This window comes from Sus scrofa, chromosome X (genome assembly GCF_054392235.1).
Source record: "Sus scrofa isolate SSC_HxYL_T2T_F1_AM1 chromosome X, Sscrofa_HxYL_maternal_Yorkshire_Landrace_v2.0, whole genome shotgun sequence".
Classification (NCBI taxonomy): domain Eukaryota; kingdom Metazoa; phylum Chordata; class Mammalia; order Artiodactyla; family Suidae; genus Sus; species Sus scrofa.
In genome coordinates this window covers 19,384,410-19,403,355 of record NC_139401.1, presented here as the reverse complement: position 1 = coordinate 19,403,355, position 18,946 = coordinate 19,384,410, and the positions used below count along the sequence as shown (strand labels likewise).

The following is an 18,946-nucleotide window of genomic DNA, read 5'->3' as shown; positions in this document are numbered from 1 at the left end:
AGAGATTCAGTTTAATGTACCTCTATAGAGAAACTGCATTACTTTGAGATCCTCTCACCCAACCACAATGTATAAGAAAAATTTAGCACGGACTAGACTCAAATTCCTCTTTGTGCCCAACCTATGGAAAAGCTTTTCCTAAGGTAATTATAGTGTTTGTGAGGCTACAGGAGAAATAGTTGGGCAACTAGAAGCAGACTCTTTCATTTATGCCTAAAACGACTTTAGTTATATCTACTTGCATGTAATATATTAAATATGATAATCTAATTGTTAAGAAAGTAGGATCATTATAAGCTCTTTGGGGCAGCACAGTGGTAGTCCACAGATACTCCACGTGTGTTTGAATCTTGCACACTTATTCAGACTTGCCACTCTTTCGGGCCCTTGCAATTTAGTACGATTTCATTATACTTTCAAGGTAGGCTGAAATTAATTCTTTGAGGTTTCTTTCAGAAGACATCAAAGGGATTCATTTTAATAATGGAGTCAGGGACTCACATCCTTACCTTGGAATCAAAGTTGGTTGCAGAAACCAACTGAGTGATGCCCTTTGAAGGTAACAGATGTGGGGACAGAGAAGGGTGGGGGATAAAAGCCTGTTTGGGAGCCAACTGATGTCTGGTTAAATGAGACAGTGAGGGTACCCACTAGGAATCTTAGTTGTTGGGAACATCCCTAAAAGTGGGTGGGGAGGGACGCATGCACAGATACACATGCTGTGCACCTCTGTAAGCAGTCATGGGGCGGGGGGGGCGTAGAAAATGACAGAAAGAATCCCTTGCTGCCTCTGCTTTAAATAAATACTTACTCATCCAAGAGTTACCTTTGTTTTAATCATTGAGAAGAACCGACTGGAATGCTGCTGTACAGTTTTTGATGATAGAATTGGGGGAACAGGAGTTTCTGTCGTGGCTCAGTGGTTAACAAACCCGGCTAGTATCCATGAGGACGTGGGTTTGACCCCTGGCCTCGCACTGGGGGTTAAGGATCCGATGTTGCCGTGAGCTATGGTGTAGGTCGCAGACATGGCTTGGGTCCCACATGGCTGTGGCTGTGGCTGTGGAGGCAGCTGTAGCTACTGAATCGACCCCTGGGCTGGGAACCTCCATATGTCGCAGGTACAGCCCTAAAAACACAAAAGACAAAAAAAAAGGGGGGGGAACAAAAGAGCAATACAAGTTACAGGCGGAATTTCGCATTCTGTGTTTAATGCTAGGTCTGTACATCTAAAAGCAGGGGGTGGGACAGCATGTGTGCTTTGTATTAAGACACTTTTAATTTTCTTTACCTTCAGTTCTTTTCTGGGCTATAGAAAGTAGTTGTGGAGTTCCCATCGTGGCTCAGAGGTAACAAACCCGACTAGTATCCATAAGGAAGCGGGTTCGATCCCTGGCCTCAATCAGTGGGTTAAAGATCCGGTGTTGCTGTGAGCTGTAGTGTAGGTCGCAGACACAGCTCAGAACCCATGTGGCTGTGGCTGTAGTGTAGGCTGGCAGCTGAAGCTCCAGTTCGACCCCTAGCCTGGGGCCCTCTATATGCTGTTGGTGTGGCCATAAAAAGAAAGAGAGAGAGAAAGAAATAAAGAAAGAAGAAGAAATACTAAAAAAGAAAGAAAGAAAGAAAGAAAGTGTTTGCTTTCCTGATGAGTTGATAAGGGATCATTCAGGAAGGCACCTATTTGAGGTACATAACATGCTTAGAAACAGGGGTTTTTTTCTCCGGTTCTTTGTTTGTTTGTTTTGCTTTTTAGGGCCGCACCCATGGCATATGGAAGTTCTCAGGCTAGGGGTTGAATCTGAGCTGCATCTGCTGGCCTACATCACAGCCATAGCAACGTGGAATCTGAGCTGTGCTGTGACCTACACCACCACTCACAGCGATGCTGGATCCTTAACCCACTGAGTGAGGCCGGAGATCGAACCCACATCTTCATGGATACTAGCTGGGTTTGTTCCTGCGGCGTCACAACAGGAACTCCAGCTCAGAAGCAGTTTTAAATTGCAGCATTAAAGTGGGGAAAAATTCGAGTTCCCTGGTGGCCTAGCAGTTAAGGATCCGGCATCGTCGCTGCTGTGGCTCAGGTCACTGCCGTGGTGCATGTTTGATCCCTGGTCCGGGAACTTCCACACGCTTCAGGGGCAGTTAAAAGTTTTTAAAAATTAAAAGAAAAATAAAGTGGAGAGAAGTCTTAAAACACTGAGCCCACTAAGTTACACATGAGCCGTATTTTGAAATTATTTGCATTCCATTTCATAAAACCATGTTACGAATATTTGAGCAACTGATAATTCTACTCCTTTAAAGTAGAAGTCGTTTTCTGGAGCTTCTCCACCCCAAGTCGTGTGCATTTTTATCTTGCTGCTTTTCCATCTTCAGTATGAGTACGACCATGATGCGAATGGTGAGCGAGTCGTGCTGGGAAAGGGCACGTACGGGGTCGTGTACGCCGGAAGAGATCTGAGCAATCAAGTGCGAATAGCCATCAAAGAAATTCCAGAGAGAGACAGCAGGCAAGTCGGTCGGGCAGGTCTTCTGCCTTCATCAGTTGCCCCCTCCACACCCCAGATCCTGTGCCCACCACTGATGGTGCAGAGGACTAAGGATAAAAGCTTTATGTCATAAAAAATGTTGCAAATCTCGTGGAATAAGGGTCATCTGCTTTTGTTCTCTGCATGTTATAGATAGATTGAGAAAATGAAACACCTTCACTTAGAGGCATGTGGATTGCAGAGTCACGTTTTAAAAGGTGGCTGTAGTTTTATTCCCAGCCATCAACTAGGTCTGATGTTGTGCTTTTTTTTTTTTTTTTGCTTTTGCTTTTCTTTAGGGCCACGCCCTCAGCATATGGAGGTTCCCAGGCTAGGGGTCGAATCGGAGCGACAGCAGCTGGCCTGCACCACAGCTACAGCAATGCCAGATCCTTAACCCAGCGAGTGAGGCCAGGGATCCAACCTGCATCCTCATGGATCCTAGTTGGGTTTGTTAACCACTGAGCCACAAAGGGAACTCCTAATGTTGTGCATTTTTATGTAGAAATTTTTTGCACATATTATAAAACGTGACTTAGTGTTTTAATTCACATTCTAACAATTTCAAATGGCTGTTATTAATTCAGATGTCTCACTACAGAAAATTAAATGTGGTAAAAAAAAAAATAGCTTTTTGCAAGATGGCCTTTTTTTTTTTTTTAAACACTGCCCTTCATCCTCAACTGTAGATTTGGAGCTAGTTTTGTTTTGTTTTGTTTTGTTTTTTTGCCTTTTTGCCTTTTCTAGGGCCGCTTCCCACGGCATACGGAGGTTCCCAATTGGAGCTATAGCCACACGGGATCCGAGCCACATCTGTGACCCACACCAACGCCGGATCCTTAACCCACTGAGCAAGGCCAGGGATCGAACCTGCAACCTCATGGTTCCTAGTTGGATTCGTTAACCACTGTGCCATGATGGGAACTCCTAGTTTCTTTGTTTGTTTTTAAACCCACCAGTACTACCAATTCATTTATTTAACATTTTTTAGAGTCTAATTAAATGTTTATTCCTTTTAAAATTTCTTCCCCCTCCTCATTGTGAACAAGAACATATTGCCTGTCAAGTGTTTTTGTAAAGAAGCTACATCCACAGTCATGACCACAGTATAAGGAATCACAGCTCTGTGCTCCACAGGGGTGCTCAGACCACATCTGCAGCACTGCTGTCAGTGCTGAACGCTGCTGGACATGTGCAAACCTCCCTCCATCCAGGTGGTCAGTGAGTTATTAGGGATGGGTTGTAAGGGATTCCTAGCAACTGTAAGACCCTTCATCATTCCTTGATCCATTTAGTCACTCGGGTATTCATTTTTGTGGGTTACGATATTTGAATGATGAGGCAGGGCCTGAAATGAACTTGTCCAACTTCTTCCAAGGCTAAGAAAGCTAAATGACTTCTCAGGGATGTAAAGAAACAAGACTAGGATCCAGTCTCTTGAATTCCTCCTGCAGTGTTCTACCATTTATGCTCATGATGGATGAGGTGTTGCCGTTGTTCGTTGGGGAGTATCGCTGGCGTGGACCACTGCCTTCAGCTGGTTGTAATAGACGTTTCAGCTTTTCACTGCTGGAATTTTTTCCTGGGATTTCAGAGCTAGAAAGGACCTTAGAGACCGTTTTGTCTGAAGAGACTGATAATGGGCACCTTCTCTATGCCACATTCTGGACTGGCACTGGGTCCTAAAAGGTGACTAGGATATTGTCCTTATCTTAGGGTGTGCCCCGTTGGGTAGAGCAGAATGACAAGTGCCACAACACAGGGGTTCACAGAGTGTTTGTAGAGCGTTAGAGAGGAATGAATTAGCTTTCCTGGTTGAGTTATGTAAGTTTGAGAAAAGAAAATCATCTTTGAGGGAGTTCCCATTATGGCTCAGTGGTTAACAAATCCGACTAGGAACCATGAGGTTGAGGGTTCGATCCCTGGCCCCGCTCAGTGGGTGAAGGATCCGGTGTTGCCATGAGCTGTGGTGTAGGTTGCAGACGCGGCTTGGATTTGGCGTGGCTGTGGCTGTGGCGTAGGCCAGTGGCTACAGCTCCGATTCGACCCCTAGCCTGGGAACCTCCATATGCCATGGGTGCGGCCCTAGAAAAGACAAAAAAGAAAAGAAAAAGAAAATCATCTTTGAGCTGGTCTTTGAGGGATAAATAGGAGTTCATCTAGCAGAAAAGGAGGCCAGAGCTTAGGGAAAACAGAGCTGGTAAGCACAGCGTGTATTCATAGAACAGCATATTCTCTGCTGTGACTTGAATATAGGCTGTGCGACAGCGGGGGACTCTTGAGATGAGGCAGACATTTTTAAAGATGTAGTCTGACCTGAGTTCGAAGGTCTCGTGTGCCATTTTAAGCAATACGGTCTTCACGTGGACTCGCGAATGGAAGAGATGTGATGGGGTGTGTGTTTTTGGAAGGAGAAGTGTGGTGATCAGGGGAGAATTGACTCAAGAGGCCAGAAGCAGAGGCTGGGAGGTCCATTGGGTTGCTGTGGTTGTAGTCTCAAGTGAGGCTGCCGAATGAGACTAGAAGGCAGCTGAGGACAGAACCTGCCAGAACAGCTCCCTCCGTAGGGGAGCAGAGGGAGAGGGGCTGTGGAGAGAGACCAGGATGGGTGGACACTTCAGACCTTAACAGTAGTGAGAGTAACAGCAGCTCAGTGGGTACCTACCACATGCCAGGCGCTGCCCTGGGTGCTTAAGAAACTTGACACACGTTGCCCCTCAGCTTTCCTGCGTAGCTGGGATAATTGGCCCCTCTTTTACAGATGGGCAGCTGAGTAGTCTCTTGGGAGCCAAGCGAGACGACATTTCCAGAAAGAAGGGATGGCCAGCAGTGGGGCAGGTACTGGTGAGATGCGGCGCAGACCCCCAGCTCTGGGGATTTGGCAGGTGACCCGGGCTTTGTTTTTCCTACCAGGTACTCTCAGCCTCTGCACGAGGAGATAGCCCTGCACAAGTACCTCAAGCACCGCAACATCGTTCAGTACCTGGGATCCGTTTCCGAGAATGGCTACATTAAGATATTTATGGAGCAGGTGCCTGGGGGTGAGTGGTCGCTGGTCTTCTGGTCTCACACTCTGAACACCACTGATGAAAATAGAATACGAACAGCATTATCCATCCTGCTGTTAAAAATGACAGATGTTTGAGGTGTGGGTGGGAGAGCATTTGTTTCTTAGAGGAGTTGGATACAATTTTTTCAGTGTCACAAAAACAGGCTCTTCCTGGCCTGGTAATTCACTCATCAAATATTCATTGAAATCTCCCAAGTGCCAGTGCTGGAGACAGAGAGATGAATAAAGCATAGTCTCTGGCCTTGAGGCCTTCACAGTCCAGGAGGTGAAATATGCTTTGGAGAAGAGGGGACAGAGGGTTTTTAAAAAAAAAAAAAAAAAAAAAAGAAATGACATTGCAAAACAACATGTTGACAGTGAAATCCAACACCAGTGCTTTATTCACAAAAGCCCTGAAAGCAGAGGCAATAGACGGCAGGGTTAAGAATTCGCAGATCTGGAGCCAGACATCCAGGTTGAATTGGCCCCTCCACCTGCACGCTGTGTGATGCCAGTTTTCTGATTGAATGAATGAATTATAAAAATGGAATAATAATAATAATTACTATAATAATTGGAGTAGGAACAATCATTGGACTTAAAACAATGCTATTTCAAAGGGGTAAATGAGATAATATATGTAAAGCTTATAAATTGGTGCCAGGCAGAGAGCAAAAAGTCAGTAAGTGCTCATTTAAGAAAATAGCAATAAAATTAATAATAATCTGAATGCAAATGTAAAACCTTCTGTGAGGAATCTGTATTCAGAACCAAAAAAAAAAAAATGAAAAGAAAGCTGTATTCATTCATTCACTCAACCCATAATTATGAAGAGCCTACCATTACGTCTTTTTTTTTTTTCTTTTTCTTTTTTTTTCTTTTTCTTTTTTTTTCTTTTTAGGGCTGCACCTGTAGCATATGGAGGTTCCCAGGCTAGGGGTTGAATCAGAGCTATAGCCGCCAGCCTACGCCACAGCCACAGCAATGCTAGATCCGAGCTTCGTCTGCGACCCACACCACAGCTCACAGCAACGCCAGATCCTTAACCCACTGAGCGAGGCCAGGGATCGAACCCGCAACCTCATGGTTCCTAGTCGGATTCGTTTCCACTGCACCACGACGGGAACTATGGGAACTCCACCTACCATTCCATTAAAAGCCCAAGTATATATCTGAAGAGCCAGGCAGTAGGCTGGATTTTGAGAGTTAAATTTAAGATAAAGTACACTCGCTTCTTCCCTCAAGTTGCTCATCGTCTAGCGGAAAATAGTAGTTGCTATTTCAGGCGTGAAGTCTGAGGATGACCACAGAGTTGGGAGATAGCTGTGTACCTCCCATTTTACAGATGGGGAAACCGAGGCATAGCCAGGTCCCACAGCACTGTATCAAGGGGGAAGCTGAGACTAGCTGATGCCGAGGGCCTGGAAAATGATCTCTAAAATACATAGTCGGAATGCAGTGGAGGGGAGTTCCCATCGTGGTTCAGCAGTTAACAAACCCGACTAGTATCCATGAGGATGTGGGTTCAATCCCTGGCCTCGCTCAGTGGGTGAAGGATCCGGCGTTGCCGTGGCTGTGGTGTAGGTCGGCAGCTACAGCTTTGATTTGACCCCTAGCCTGGGAACCTCCATATGCTGCGGATGCAGCTCTAAAAAAAGAAAAAAGAATTCAGTGGAGGGAGGTTTTCTTCTGGCCCAAAGGCTCACTGTTTAATAAAAGTATAATGGGTGTGGATGGGGGGTTGTTAAGATGGTCCTGCCCCAACCTCCTCCAGTCCGGGTCCCCATCTCCTTAAAGGGCCCCTCGATCTGGTCCTGTCTGCCTCTGATTTCAGGGCAGTGTATAAACCGTGACTTTGAGTCGAGCCGAATGGCTGAGACACTCGTGCCGGGTCTGCAGTGTCAGGCCAGCCCTCTCGAGTTCGGAGCACTGCTGCGCTCTGCTCCTGACCCCACACAGCTGAACAGACATTAAGCCCCAAGGAGGCCTGGCTGAGTGGCAGGGGTCACAAGGGGTTCCTTTCCACCCTCCACCTCTGGCCAGGCTGAGGTGCTGGTTCACCTGCAGCTTCTTCTCTGGCTGTGCTGATTGTTCATCTGGGAAGCGGGCAACAGAGGGAAGGAGAGATGTTGGCTTTGTCCCAGATACAGTGATGTGGGTGCAGGTGCTTACAGTGGGTGAAACACCTCCCTTTGTTTCCCGGAACCCTTTTAACTGAATCTTCCTGGCCCTGATGAGCCCTCTGCTGTGTCGATTTCCAGGAAGCCTTTCTGCTCTTTTGCGATCAAAGTGGGGGCCGATGAAGGAGCCCACCATCAGGTTTTACACCAGGCAGATCCTGGAAGGCCTCAAGTATCTGCACGAAAACCAGATTGTGCACAGAGACATAAAGGTACTTGCTTGTCTGAGCCACTGAGGTTTATTTCGCTTGTGCATCTCATGTCATGCATGCTGCCGGCACTGTCTGCAGGTGGACCAACTCACAGAAGGGGCAAGACTGAGCAGTCTGGTCTTCCTAGAAACCCATGACCATTTCTTAAGGTCCGAGTCTCTTTTACATTAGTTTGTTTAAATCTGTCTTTGGGGAGTTCCCGCTGTAGCTCAGCGGGTTAAGAACCTGACTATTATCCAAGAGGATGCAGGTTCGATCCCTGGCCTCACTCAGTGGGTTAAGGATCTGGCATTGCCATGGGCTGTGGTGTAGGTCACAGATGCGGCTTGGATCCTGCATTGCTGTAGCTGTGGTGTAGGCCAGCAGCTGCAGCTCCGATTTGACCCCTAGTCTGGGAACCTCCGTCTGCCGAGGGTGTGGCCCTGAAAAGACAAATCCATCAGTCTGTCTTTAAGCATTGAATGTTTTTCCTTTTCTAAAGGGTGATAACGTTCTGGTGAATACCTACAGCGGAGTGGTGAAAATCTCCGATTTCGGAACCTCTAAACGTCTTGCAGGAGTGAATCCATGCACGGAGACTTTTGCTGGTAAGCAGAACAGAGCTTGGCCTGGTGTGGCCATCCTAGAGTTAGGCTTGCTGGAGCCACAGTCCTTCGAGAATTACTCGCTGAGCACCTGAGCGCAGAGTAGGCAACTGGTAATTGAAATGGACAGTGTATTGTCCCCAACTTCAAAGTGTTTTCACAAGTTCCCATCGTGGCACGACGGGAACGAGTCTGACTAGCATCCATGAGGACGTGCGTTCAATCCCTGGCCTTGCTCAGTGGATTAAGGACCTGGCGTTGCCATGAACTGTGGTGTAGGTCACAGATGTGGCTTAGATCTGGCACTGCTGTGGCTGTGGCTGTGGCGTAGGCCAGTGGCTACGGCTCTGATTAGACCCCTAGCCTGGGAACCTTCATATGCTACAGGTGCGGCCCTAAAAGAGAAAAAAAGAAAGTGTTTGCACTCTGACATAAAGATGTGCTTAGCCAGCTATTTGTGGTAACGTGGTGGCCTTTTGGTCTTTGTCTTCTAAGGTGGGGTAGGTGTTGTGCTCTGCTTGAGGTTTTCTGATGATTTCTAACCACTCAGCAAAATGGCAGCATGTCTCTTAAGTTAATAGCACATTACTCAGGATTGTGGGTAATTTTGAATAACAGTATTCCTCAGACAACTTTTTAGGACATTTTATTGGTCTTTTATAAAAAAAGAGTCTGTCACTTTAGGAGTTCCCTAAAGTGGCTCAGTGGTTAACGAATCTGACTAGGAACCGTGAGGTTGCGAGTTCGATCCCTGGCCTTGCTCAGTGGGTTAAGGATCTGGCGTTGCCGTGAGCTGTGGTGTAGGTTGCAGACGTGGCTCGGATCCCGAGTTGCGGTGGCTGTGGTGTAGGCCAGCAGCTACAGCTCCGATTTGACCCCTAGCCTGGGAACCTTCATATGCCGTGGGAGCGGCCCTAGAAAAGGCAGAAAGAAAGAAAGAAAAAAAAAAGAGTCTGTTACTTTAGTGAAGTCTGCTGCCTTGGCTTTTGATATGATTATGTTTCCAAGGGAGGCTAATTCCTCTAGGGAATATGGTATTCTCAGTGGGTTTGAGCCACTGGATTTTCTCTTCCATGTGTCAGTGATGGAATCATGAGTTGAGAGGGACTGGATTCAAAGAGTGGTATACAGTTGCCAGCTAGCTTTCCGTTTACGTGTCCAGTGAGTAGAATGATGCTTGAAAGCTACCTATAGCTTTTTGTAATTTCCGCTCAAAAGCAAAAAAAAAAACTTTGATCCTTGGAAGGAAGTACTGATTTTGCGCAAGTAAAGGTTTATGGTCCCCTAAGGTGTAACAAAAGAATCACAGAGATCTTGCTTGATAGAATTATGAAGCAGCGCTTATAATACTAGAGCTCTGAAATAAGCTATAAATGACAGATGACTGGAGTTCCTGTTGGGGCTTAGCAGTAATGAACCCGATTAATAGCCATGAGGATGCGGGTTCCGTCTCTGGTCTTACTTGGTGGGTAAGAATCTGGCATTGCGCTGAGCTGTGGTGTAGGTCGCAGACACAGCTCAGATCTGGTGTTGCTGGGGCTCTGGTGTAGGCCGGCAGCTACAGCTCTGATTTGACCCCCGGCCTGGGAACCTCCATATGCTGCGGGAGCAGCCCATAAAGGAAAAAAAAAAGAGACAGATGATTCTTTTCTAATCCTATAACACCAAACTATAGAGTGGACAGACTTGGCCTTAGTTGTGGTGAATAATATCTCAGCTTTGAAAGACTTTTCTTCAACAAGAGAGTTGTTGTATGTTAGCCACTGGACGCCCACAGTGGAGACTCATTCTCTATCTAAAGAGCACTTTTATGCATCAGAAATGACTTCTCTGTTGTAACGCCAAGGGAGGTACATGCACCTCAAAATGGGAACATATTGTACCAAGGACCCGACCAGAATCTCTCAAAGAGTGTATTGAATTTTCATTCATCGCCTCTGATATAAGTATACATTTATCAACATGTAGATATCAGTGAGTATGTATGTACATACGTGTGTATGTATGACTGGCCTATTTTTTTTTTTACTGGCCTAATTGAAAATGACTTATATCCTTCTCTTTGGAAGCCACCAATTAGCTTGGCAATATGTAGCAAGAGGGGCTCTGATATGACAAGGAGTTATTTCAAGACATAAAACCCCCAACAATTTATCTCGTAATTATCATCCCCGAGGAGAAAAAAAATTCATAAAGAAAACGCATGTATAATTCATTATCACATATCACATTTTCCCAAGTAATTGGCTTGAGGAGGCATGAATTTTGCATTGCAAAATAATGCAGGGGTGTTTGGGGGATAATAAAGAAGGGGGCTCATTTTGGGTAGGAAATTCCCCTGCATATAATTACTCTTTGCAAAACAGAGTGGTTCTGTAAAGACATCTCAGCTGTTGGGTGCCTCTGAATGTGGCGGGGCACTTCCACCCAGACGCTGGAGACTGTCGGAGCCTGGAAGGAGAGACAAAGGCTTCAGGCAACTTCTTGGCCCCAAGTCCTCCCGTCCCGTGTGCCCCTGAAGGTAAAGGCATAAACCAGCCAGAACCTGGTTCCCAGGCTAGGGGTACAATCAGAACTACAGCTGCCAGCCTACACCACAGCCACAGCAACACCAGATCCGAGTTGCTTCTGCAACCTACACCACAGCTCACGACAACGCTGGATCCTTAACCCATGGAGCGAGGCCAGGGATCGAACTCATGTCCTCATGGATGCTAGTTGGGCTCGTTAACAGCTGAGCCACGATGGGAACTCCAGATTTCACATAATCTTTCAAGCATCACCCATGCTATCACCCATTCCTTTTCTGGCTGAATAGTATTCCATTGTACAGATAGACGACATTTGGCTTATCCATCTACCGGTTATCAGGCATTAGAATTCTTTCCCCTCTTTGGCTATTGTGAACGATACTGCTGTGAACATTTACATACAAGCCTTTGTGTGGATGTGTGTCTTCATCCCTATTCAGTAGATACCCAGCAGTGCAGCTCGAGACAGGAACTCTGTACTAGTCTATGGCTGTAAACGGCCTTGGTTCAAATTCTGTCTCAGCCACTTGCTAGCTGTGGGCCAGCATGGTGCTTCACCTCTCTGTGTCTCAGTTTCTTACGTAAAACAGAGATGCTCATAATACCTACCTCAAAGGGGTATATATATTTTATATATTTTAAATGAGTTTGGAGTTCCCTGGTGGCTCAGCAGGTTAAGGATCCGCATTGTCATTGCAGCGGCTTGGGTCACTGCTATGGTGTAGGTTCCATCCCTGGCCTGGGAATTTCCGCATGCCACGGGTACAGCCAAAAAAAAGGAAAAAAAAAACGAGTCAATATTGATGAAGTGCTTTAAGCAGTACCTGGCTCAGAGCAAGTACAACTGAAATGTATAGTAATTAAATACTAATTTTCACTTAGAGGTCACAAGTCATTAGAGCTGGCAGGAGCCTTTGAGAGAATCAAGTTTATGTGCGTAACTAACATGTTGAACCTGTCAGACTCAAAGGGTGTAATTTTTATTTTACTTTTGTTGCCTATGGCCCTTTAGATCCTGCCCAAGGCAGTAGTCCTTTCCCGTGACTTTCCAGTCACCCTTAGATAACAGAGAAAGCCTTAATGGCACGTTGAGAAGCAAATGCAGTCTGAATCCAGTCATTGAAAGGGTTCCCTCTAATGCACAGGTGTACATTGCTTAATTGCACTTTGCTTTATTACATTTTGCAGATACGGGGGGCGGGTGTGTGTTTGTTTACAAATTGAAGGCTGTGGCAACAGTGTGATGTTAGATGATGATGAGAATTTTTTTTAAGCAAGAAAATATTTGGAGTTCCCTGGTGGCTCAGCAGGTTAAGGACTCAGCGTTGTTGCTGCCATGGCTCAGGTTCAATCCCTAGTATGGGAAATTCCGCATGCCATGGGCACAGCTAAAAAAAAAAATACTTACTTAAGGTCTGTATGTTATTTTTTCTTTTTAATTAATTTATTTATTTGTCTTTTCTGGGCCACACCCACGGCATATGGAGGTTCCCAGGCTAGGGATCGAATCGGAGCTATAGCCACCGGCCTACACCACAGCCACAGCAACACGGGATCTGAGCTGCGTCTGCAACCTACACCACAGCTCACGGCAACACCAGATCCTTAACCCACTGAGCGAGGCCAGGGATCGAACCTGCAACCTCATGGTTCCTAGTCAGATTCGTTAACCACTGCGCCATGACAGGAACTCCTCCTGTGTGTTGTTTTTAGATGTAATGCTACTGCACACTTCCTAGGCTGCCGTGTAGTGTGAACATAGCTTTCACATGCACTGGGAAATCAAAAACGTCATGTGGCTCGCTCGCTCCATTGCTGCGTTGGCTTTCCTGGGGCAGTCTGCAGCTGAACCCGAGGTGTCTCCAAGGCCCGCCTCTACTCATCCCCCACTGGTCCTCCTTCAAAGGGCAGCTCCTTTTCCCCTGTCCCATGGCTCCCGTGGCAGGCAGCACATGAGTCTGGGTGTCGGCCTTTTCTGCCTTCCTTGCCTCCTCCTGTAGTCACCAGCCATGGGCAGAAGGGGAAAGGGACATAGAAAGTGGTCCCTTGCCTGCCACTGTTCTCAGCCGGCTCCTTGCACTCGGGGCCTGGCGGTTGGTTGTTGTTGCTTGGCTGCCAGATCCCTCTAAATGTAGCTCCCGTGTCCTGGGCAGGGACTGGTCCTTCGGCTGTTTGCCCGCTGCCTCCTCGCCCTCATCTTTTACGCTGCACCTTATACCTGCCCCTCCATCTATTTCTATTGAGGGAACCAGGCCCTGGAAGGCTGTCTTTGGGCAGGATGTCTTTTTAAAAGACCCTCAAGCAGTATTTCTCCAGCGGGTTCTGCATCTCGTGTCCAGGGTTCATGCATCCTTTACCTGCTGCTAATAGGGTGTGGCAATATCCCCAGACCATATGGTCCTCGCTATGCTGCTGTCAGCTGCTTTTGCTCCCGTGGGAACCAGTCCTCTGTGCAGCTTTGTTGCCACGGACACATGCATATGGAGCTCTGAGTGGGCCCAGGGAGGAGCCCTCACAGGCTCTGGGTTGGGAGGAGAAAGTGGGGGCCCCTCCCTCCAGACCCATCCCTTGGGCAGGGCAACTGGAGTGGCCACGGGGGCCATGAAAAGCTGCACCTTATCTCTCTTTTTGCTATTAATATTAATGGACAGAACATCGTAAGTCAATTATAATTAAAAAATTTTTCAAAGGAAACAGTTCGGGGGGTGGGGGGATGCGCTGGGGCTGTGGGATAGAAATCCTATAAAATTGGATTGTGATCATTGTACAACTATAAATGTAATGAATTCATTGAGTAATAAAAAAAATTGTAATCAAATTTTGTGGAGTTCCTGTTGTGGCTCAGTGGGTTAAGGACCTGACTAGTATCCATGAGGACTCTGGTTCGATCCCTGGCCTTGCTCAGTGGGTTAAGAATCTGGCGTTGCCGTGAGCTGTGGTACAGGTCGTCGACGCGGCTCAGATCCTGAGTTACTGTGGCTGTGGTGTAGGCTGGCAGATGCAGCTCTGATTCGACCCCTAGCCTGGGAACCTCCATGTGCCGCTGGTGCAGCCCTAGAAAGAAAACAAAAATTAACTTTTAGGAGTTTCTGTTGTGGCTCAGCAGGTTAAAGACATTGCTTCTGTGAGGATGCAGGTTTGATCCCTGGCCTCCATCAGTGGGTTAAGGATCCAGACTTGCTGCAAGCTGCAGTGTAGGTCATAGACGCGGCTTGGATCTGGTGTTGCTGTGGCTGTGGTATAGGGCGGCACCTGTAGCTCCGATTAGACCCCTAGCCTGGGAACCGCCATAGGCCGCAAGTGTGGCCATTAAAAGAAAAAAAAAAAAGAATTAGCTTTTAGCACCACTTCCTCCCAGCCCAGAGCCTTTGATGGCTCCTCTTGGGCCCACTCAGAGCTCCATATGTATGTCAGATTTTAGCACCTGTATTAGTTAGGATCCAGGCAGGAAAAGTGCAATCACCCTAGTTATTTTTAGAGAGAGAATGTCATAGAAAAAATTGTCTATTAAGCCTGGGTTATCAGAAAGCAGCCAAGCCTAAGAATGTATCCCTAAGGCTTGGAGGAGCAAAGGGGAGGGTGGGATGCAAACCTTTCAGTAGCGGGTGCCCCTGGGCTGGAGCACAGAACTCTGAGGGGACAAGATGAAGCTGTTTCTGGAAGGATGGGGAACAAAAAAGCTGGGGCCCACTGAGGGTCCACAGTGATGCTTGCTAAGCGCTCCTTCCTGGTGCTTATGCGCAGGTGGGCTCTCCCCCCCCCCCCCGCCTCCAGGGAGCAGCAGACTAAACAGACATGTGGTTTGCAGAGCCCCAGATCCAGCGTAGCAGAGCTGAGTGATAACAGCTTCATGAACAGCCCAGTGTCAGGTCTAAGGTAATGAATTAGGGCTTAGTCAGGAGGCATATTCCCTGCCAGATCCTATCTCTCTGTGTTCACAGTAGCAGGCGTCTGTAGGGGATATTGTGTCACTGGAAGTTCCCTTGCTGGGGCTCTGAGATTTCCTCACACCGCAGCAAGGGCTGCGAGCCTCCACCTTGCCCAACCGTGCAGCCAACTGCACACTTCCCCCTCAAGTTTTCAGCTCAGGAGGCTAAAGCCATCATTTTTGCCCTGCTTATCCCTTGCACTCACTGATACAGCCCATTTATATTTAGCTTTAAATTAAGAATTAATTAAAAGTTTTTAGGAGTTCCCATCGTGGTTCAGTGGTTAACAAACCCGACTAGTATCCATGAGGATGTGGGTTCAATCCCTGGCCTTGCTCAGTGGGTTAAGGATCCAGCGTTGCCGGGAGCTGTGGTATAGGTCGTAGACGCGGCTCGGATCCCACGTTGCTGTGGCTGTGGCGTAGGCTGGCGGCTACAGCTCTAATGAGATCCCTAGTCTGGGAACCTCCATATGCCACGAGTGCGGCTCTAAAAAAGACAAAAGGACAAAAAAAAAAAAAAAAAAAAAAAAAAAAGAGAGAAAAATGCTGATAAGACATTGGATCTTCAAGAGAAGGATGTAGTTGGTAGCATCGCCAAACTTATTTTAACCAATGAGCCCTTTGTTTTCCTTGATCAAGACTCAGCCTGCTTGGGTTGTGTGATCTTGAGGCAGACACTGGAGTTTCTGTGCGCACCAGTGTTCTCTCTTCACACCTTGGCCAATATCCGAGTTTGCTATTTCTACTAAACCTCTTGGCCAACACTTAGTATCGGCCGCTGGTGCTTCCACATCGCTCCTTTCCTCTTGCCTCAGGATTAGTTTCAAGGAAAACCAAAGATTCGACTCCCAGAGCCTTCGATTGACCTCCCCGCCCCATCTCCCCAACATCCCCTTCCCCTCCCTGATGAGCACCTTCCCTGTGGCACCTCTGGTGGCTCCTGATCTCCACCGGAACTCCTCTTAAGCCAGAGAGCCTTCCAAACACAGTTTGCCATTTGGGCTGCATCCAGGCCACAGCTTCATTCCTTCTTCCCACCCCCTGCCCTGTGTCACACATGGCTCCTGGCTCCCTGGACTCACTCTATACTTCATACCCATCAGCCTTGGCTCGAGCTCGTCCCCTTGCCCAGCAGCCCTCCTATCCCTTTGTTCACCTCTTCAAGCCTCTGGCAAGGGTCGACTTCACTGGCAGCCCCAGCCACCGCCCGCTGGGATCAGCCACCACGTTCATGGCAAGGTCATGCCTTGCCCCACTTGCTCCTGACCAATGACCGAGCACGGTGGGGTTCCTGGCACCAATGCGGCACTCTTCCAATGGGCAACTTTGGGTCCCAGGCTCCCCAGCAGCCTGGCTAAAGCTGCCGCAGAGCTGTTGTGCCATCGAAGACTCTTCCTTTCTCCTCCTCTCGCAAGTGTGAGAGCTGCCTTGCAGCCAGGCAGCTCTCCCTGCCCAGCCTGCTCCCTCCGCCTTTATCCTTCATGGACCTTCTGCCTAGTCCATCTCCTGTATGTCCAACTTGTATGTCTCTTGTGTGTCTGACTTGGGATTTATTTCTCAGAGACCCAAACTGACACAGCTAGAGCTTCCCCCGAGTCAAAGCAGGCGGAATCGAGCCCTCTTCCAGCCATGGTCGTGGCACCCTCTGTATCTACCTGTTAGAGCACTCACTACCTTTCAGCATCGCCACTGCCAGCCACTTCATCACCCTCATCACCATGCCTGTCTCCTCACTGCGCAGCTTCTAAAGCTCGGGCACCGTGTTTCTTACATTCTGGTCTGTGTCCGGGTGCCACGAATATGTCTTCATTGCATTGGATTAGGTCCACTTATCCTTCGAGGGGCTGAACAGTCCTCTCTCTCTCTCTCTCTCTTTTCTTTTCTTTTTGTCTTTTTCCCTTTCTAGGGCCACACCCACAGCATATGGAGGTTCTCAGGATAGGGGTCTCATGGGAGCTGTAGCCACCGGCCTACACCAGAGCCACAGCCACGCAGGATCTGAGCCGTGTCTGCAACCTACACCACAAGCTCATGGCAACGCCGGAGCCTTAACCCCCTGAGCAAGACCAGGGATCGAACCCGCAACCTCATCCTAGTCGGATTCGTTAACCACTCAGCCACGACAGGAACTCCTGAACAGTCCTCTCTTAACGTGACTAGTATTAAAGGGAGACCTGTTGCCTGTCTCTGGTCAAAGAAAAGATACAACAACATTGTTTATGCCTAAGACCAGACCCAATCTATCATTAATACAACAGTCAAAGTTCACCCCCTTGTTTTCTCATGGTCCATTTGGCTTTTAAACAGTACAGTGTCCACAGAGTTCCCGTTGTGGCTCAGCAGTTAAGAACCCAGCATAGTGTCCCTGAGGTTACGAGAAAACACTACGGCGTCCGCAACCTTTGTTTGCTTTCTTCCCAACAGGCACGCTGCAGTACATGGCGCCTGAGATTATCGATCAAGGACCTCGTGGGTATGGTGCTCCGGCTGATATCTGGTCCCTGGGCTGCACCATCATTGAAATGGCCACCAGCAGGCCTCCGTTCCATGAGCTCGGTGAACCGCAGGCAGCAATGTTCAAAGTACGTGACGTGGTTGGGGATTTCGGTTGCTGTTGTTGGGGAAATGCAATTCAAATCAAACTCTCCCAATCCAGAAACCTCTCCACAAAGGCTTGGAAGAGAAAGAAAACAATGTGTTATTGAATAAGCGTGAAAGCAGAATGTGGCGCGCACCACGGGGAATCCACTCAGAGACTGGAAAGACAGAGCCGTCGGCCTTTGCCACAGCCGAGCACATTCAGCCCTTGACATCCATGCTCTCAGGAGACAGGCTCACTAGTCGCCAGGCGCAAGGACTAGACGGCACCACTGGTCACACTGGTTTACCTGACAGCCCCCTGGTAACCATGGTGACCATTTGTGTTCACTAATTGGCTTGACCCAAAGCAAAGATGAGCTTCTCAAATATTGAGGATGGGAGGTAGTTTTGGAGCAAGGCTCCCCTGAGATTGGGCTCCTGTCCTCCCCCAGAAACTCTGAAATTGGAGCACTGTCTTCCTTGATGATGACATTTCAAAGAGACGCCTCCCAGGTCCTGGAAAAAGACAAGTTTCTGGCAAGAGGCTTATTTAGGTCTTAAAAGGATTTATGTGTATCTCAAAGAGACAGAACTTAGAGTGACAGATTTTTCTAAAGTAAATGCTCTAAGAAAAATCAGGGGGTTCCGTCCTTTTCCTTTATTTTCAACCATAAGAATTAAGCTACTTAGTTCATCTGTATTTGCTCTTACACTGAATAAGGCTCAAAGGCCACGTGGGTCTGTGTCTTTGGAGGACAGGCATCTGACTAGGTTTGGAGGGAAGGGACTCTGGGTGTCAGATGCTATCTCCTCTGTCCTTCTAAAAACCTCCCTTGGGCCCAGTCTTTAGGGCATTAGCCTGCAGTGGCCTCCTTTGCCTGGCAAAGCAATAAAAGCTTTGATTTTTTCTTCATTACCCCAAACTCTGTCTTTCTGTTGGGCACCCGTGGACAGAGGCCACAGCTTGGCAACAGATTTTGAGGGCTCATCCAGGATCGACTCGTGGGCAGCCAGCCCCGAGGGGCCCCTGGGCTTGATAGGACACTCTGGAATTCCACTCTATGTCAGCCTCCTTTGGGAGAGCAGAGGGTTGGAGGGTTGGACTCCAGAGGCCAGATCACCAGGGATCCCCGCTGTAGGGCCGTGCCCCAATCATACCCGGCCTGCCCTCTCCATAATGAGCCCTGCGATAGGAGAGGAAAACGGAGGGAGACCACCCCAGCAGCTGCCAAGGCCATCTTTGCCTTGGGGACATCTCTCTCTCTTTCTGCCTGCACCAACCCAAACCTCCTGCTCGGAGAAATCATTTTGGGGAGGGAGAAAAGTAGCCTCTGGGACTCTGTGACAC

At 48.0% G+C, this 18,946-nt stretch overlaps 1 protein-coding gene across 3 annotated transcripts in view; it reads left to right on the top strand.

Moving 5' to 3' along the window:
• Window positions 1-18,946, top strand: part of MAP3K15 (mitogen-activated protein kinase kinase kinase 15) — a 153,657-nt gene that overhangs the window by 109,955 nt on the left and 24,756 nt on the right. For all 3 annotated transcript variants that reach the window (XM_021080807.2, XM_085008681.1, XM_085008682.1), the window contains exons 15-19: window positions 2,380-2,513; window positions 5,445-5,572; window positions 7,842-7,972; window positions 8,454-8,559; window positions 17,443-17,600. In XM_021080807.2, coding sequence (XP_020936466.2) covers window positions 2,380-2,513; window positions 5,445-5,572; window positions 7,842-7,972; window positions 8,454-8,559; window positions 17,443-17,600 — 657 coding nt within the window. The remainder of the gene's footprint in view (window positions 1-2,379; window positions 2,514-5,444; window positions 5,573-7,841; window positions 7,973-8,453; window positions 8,560-17,442; window positions 17,601-18,946) is intronic.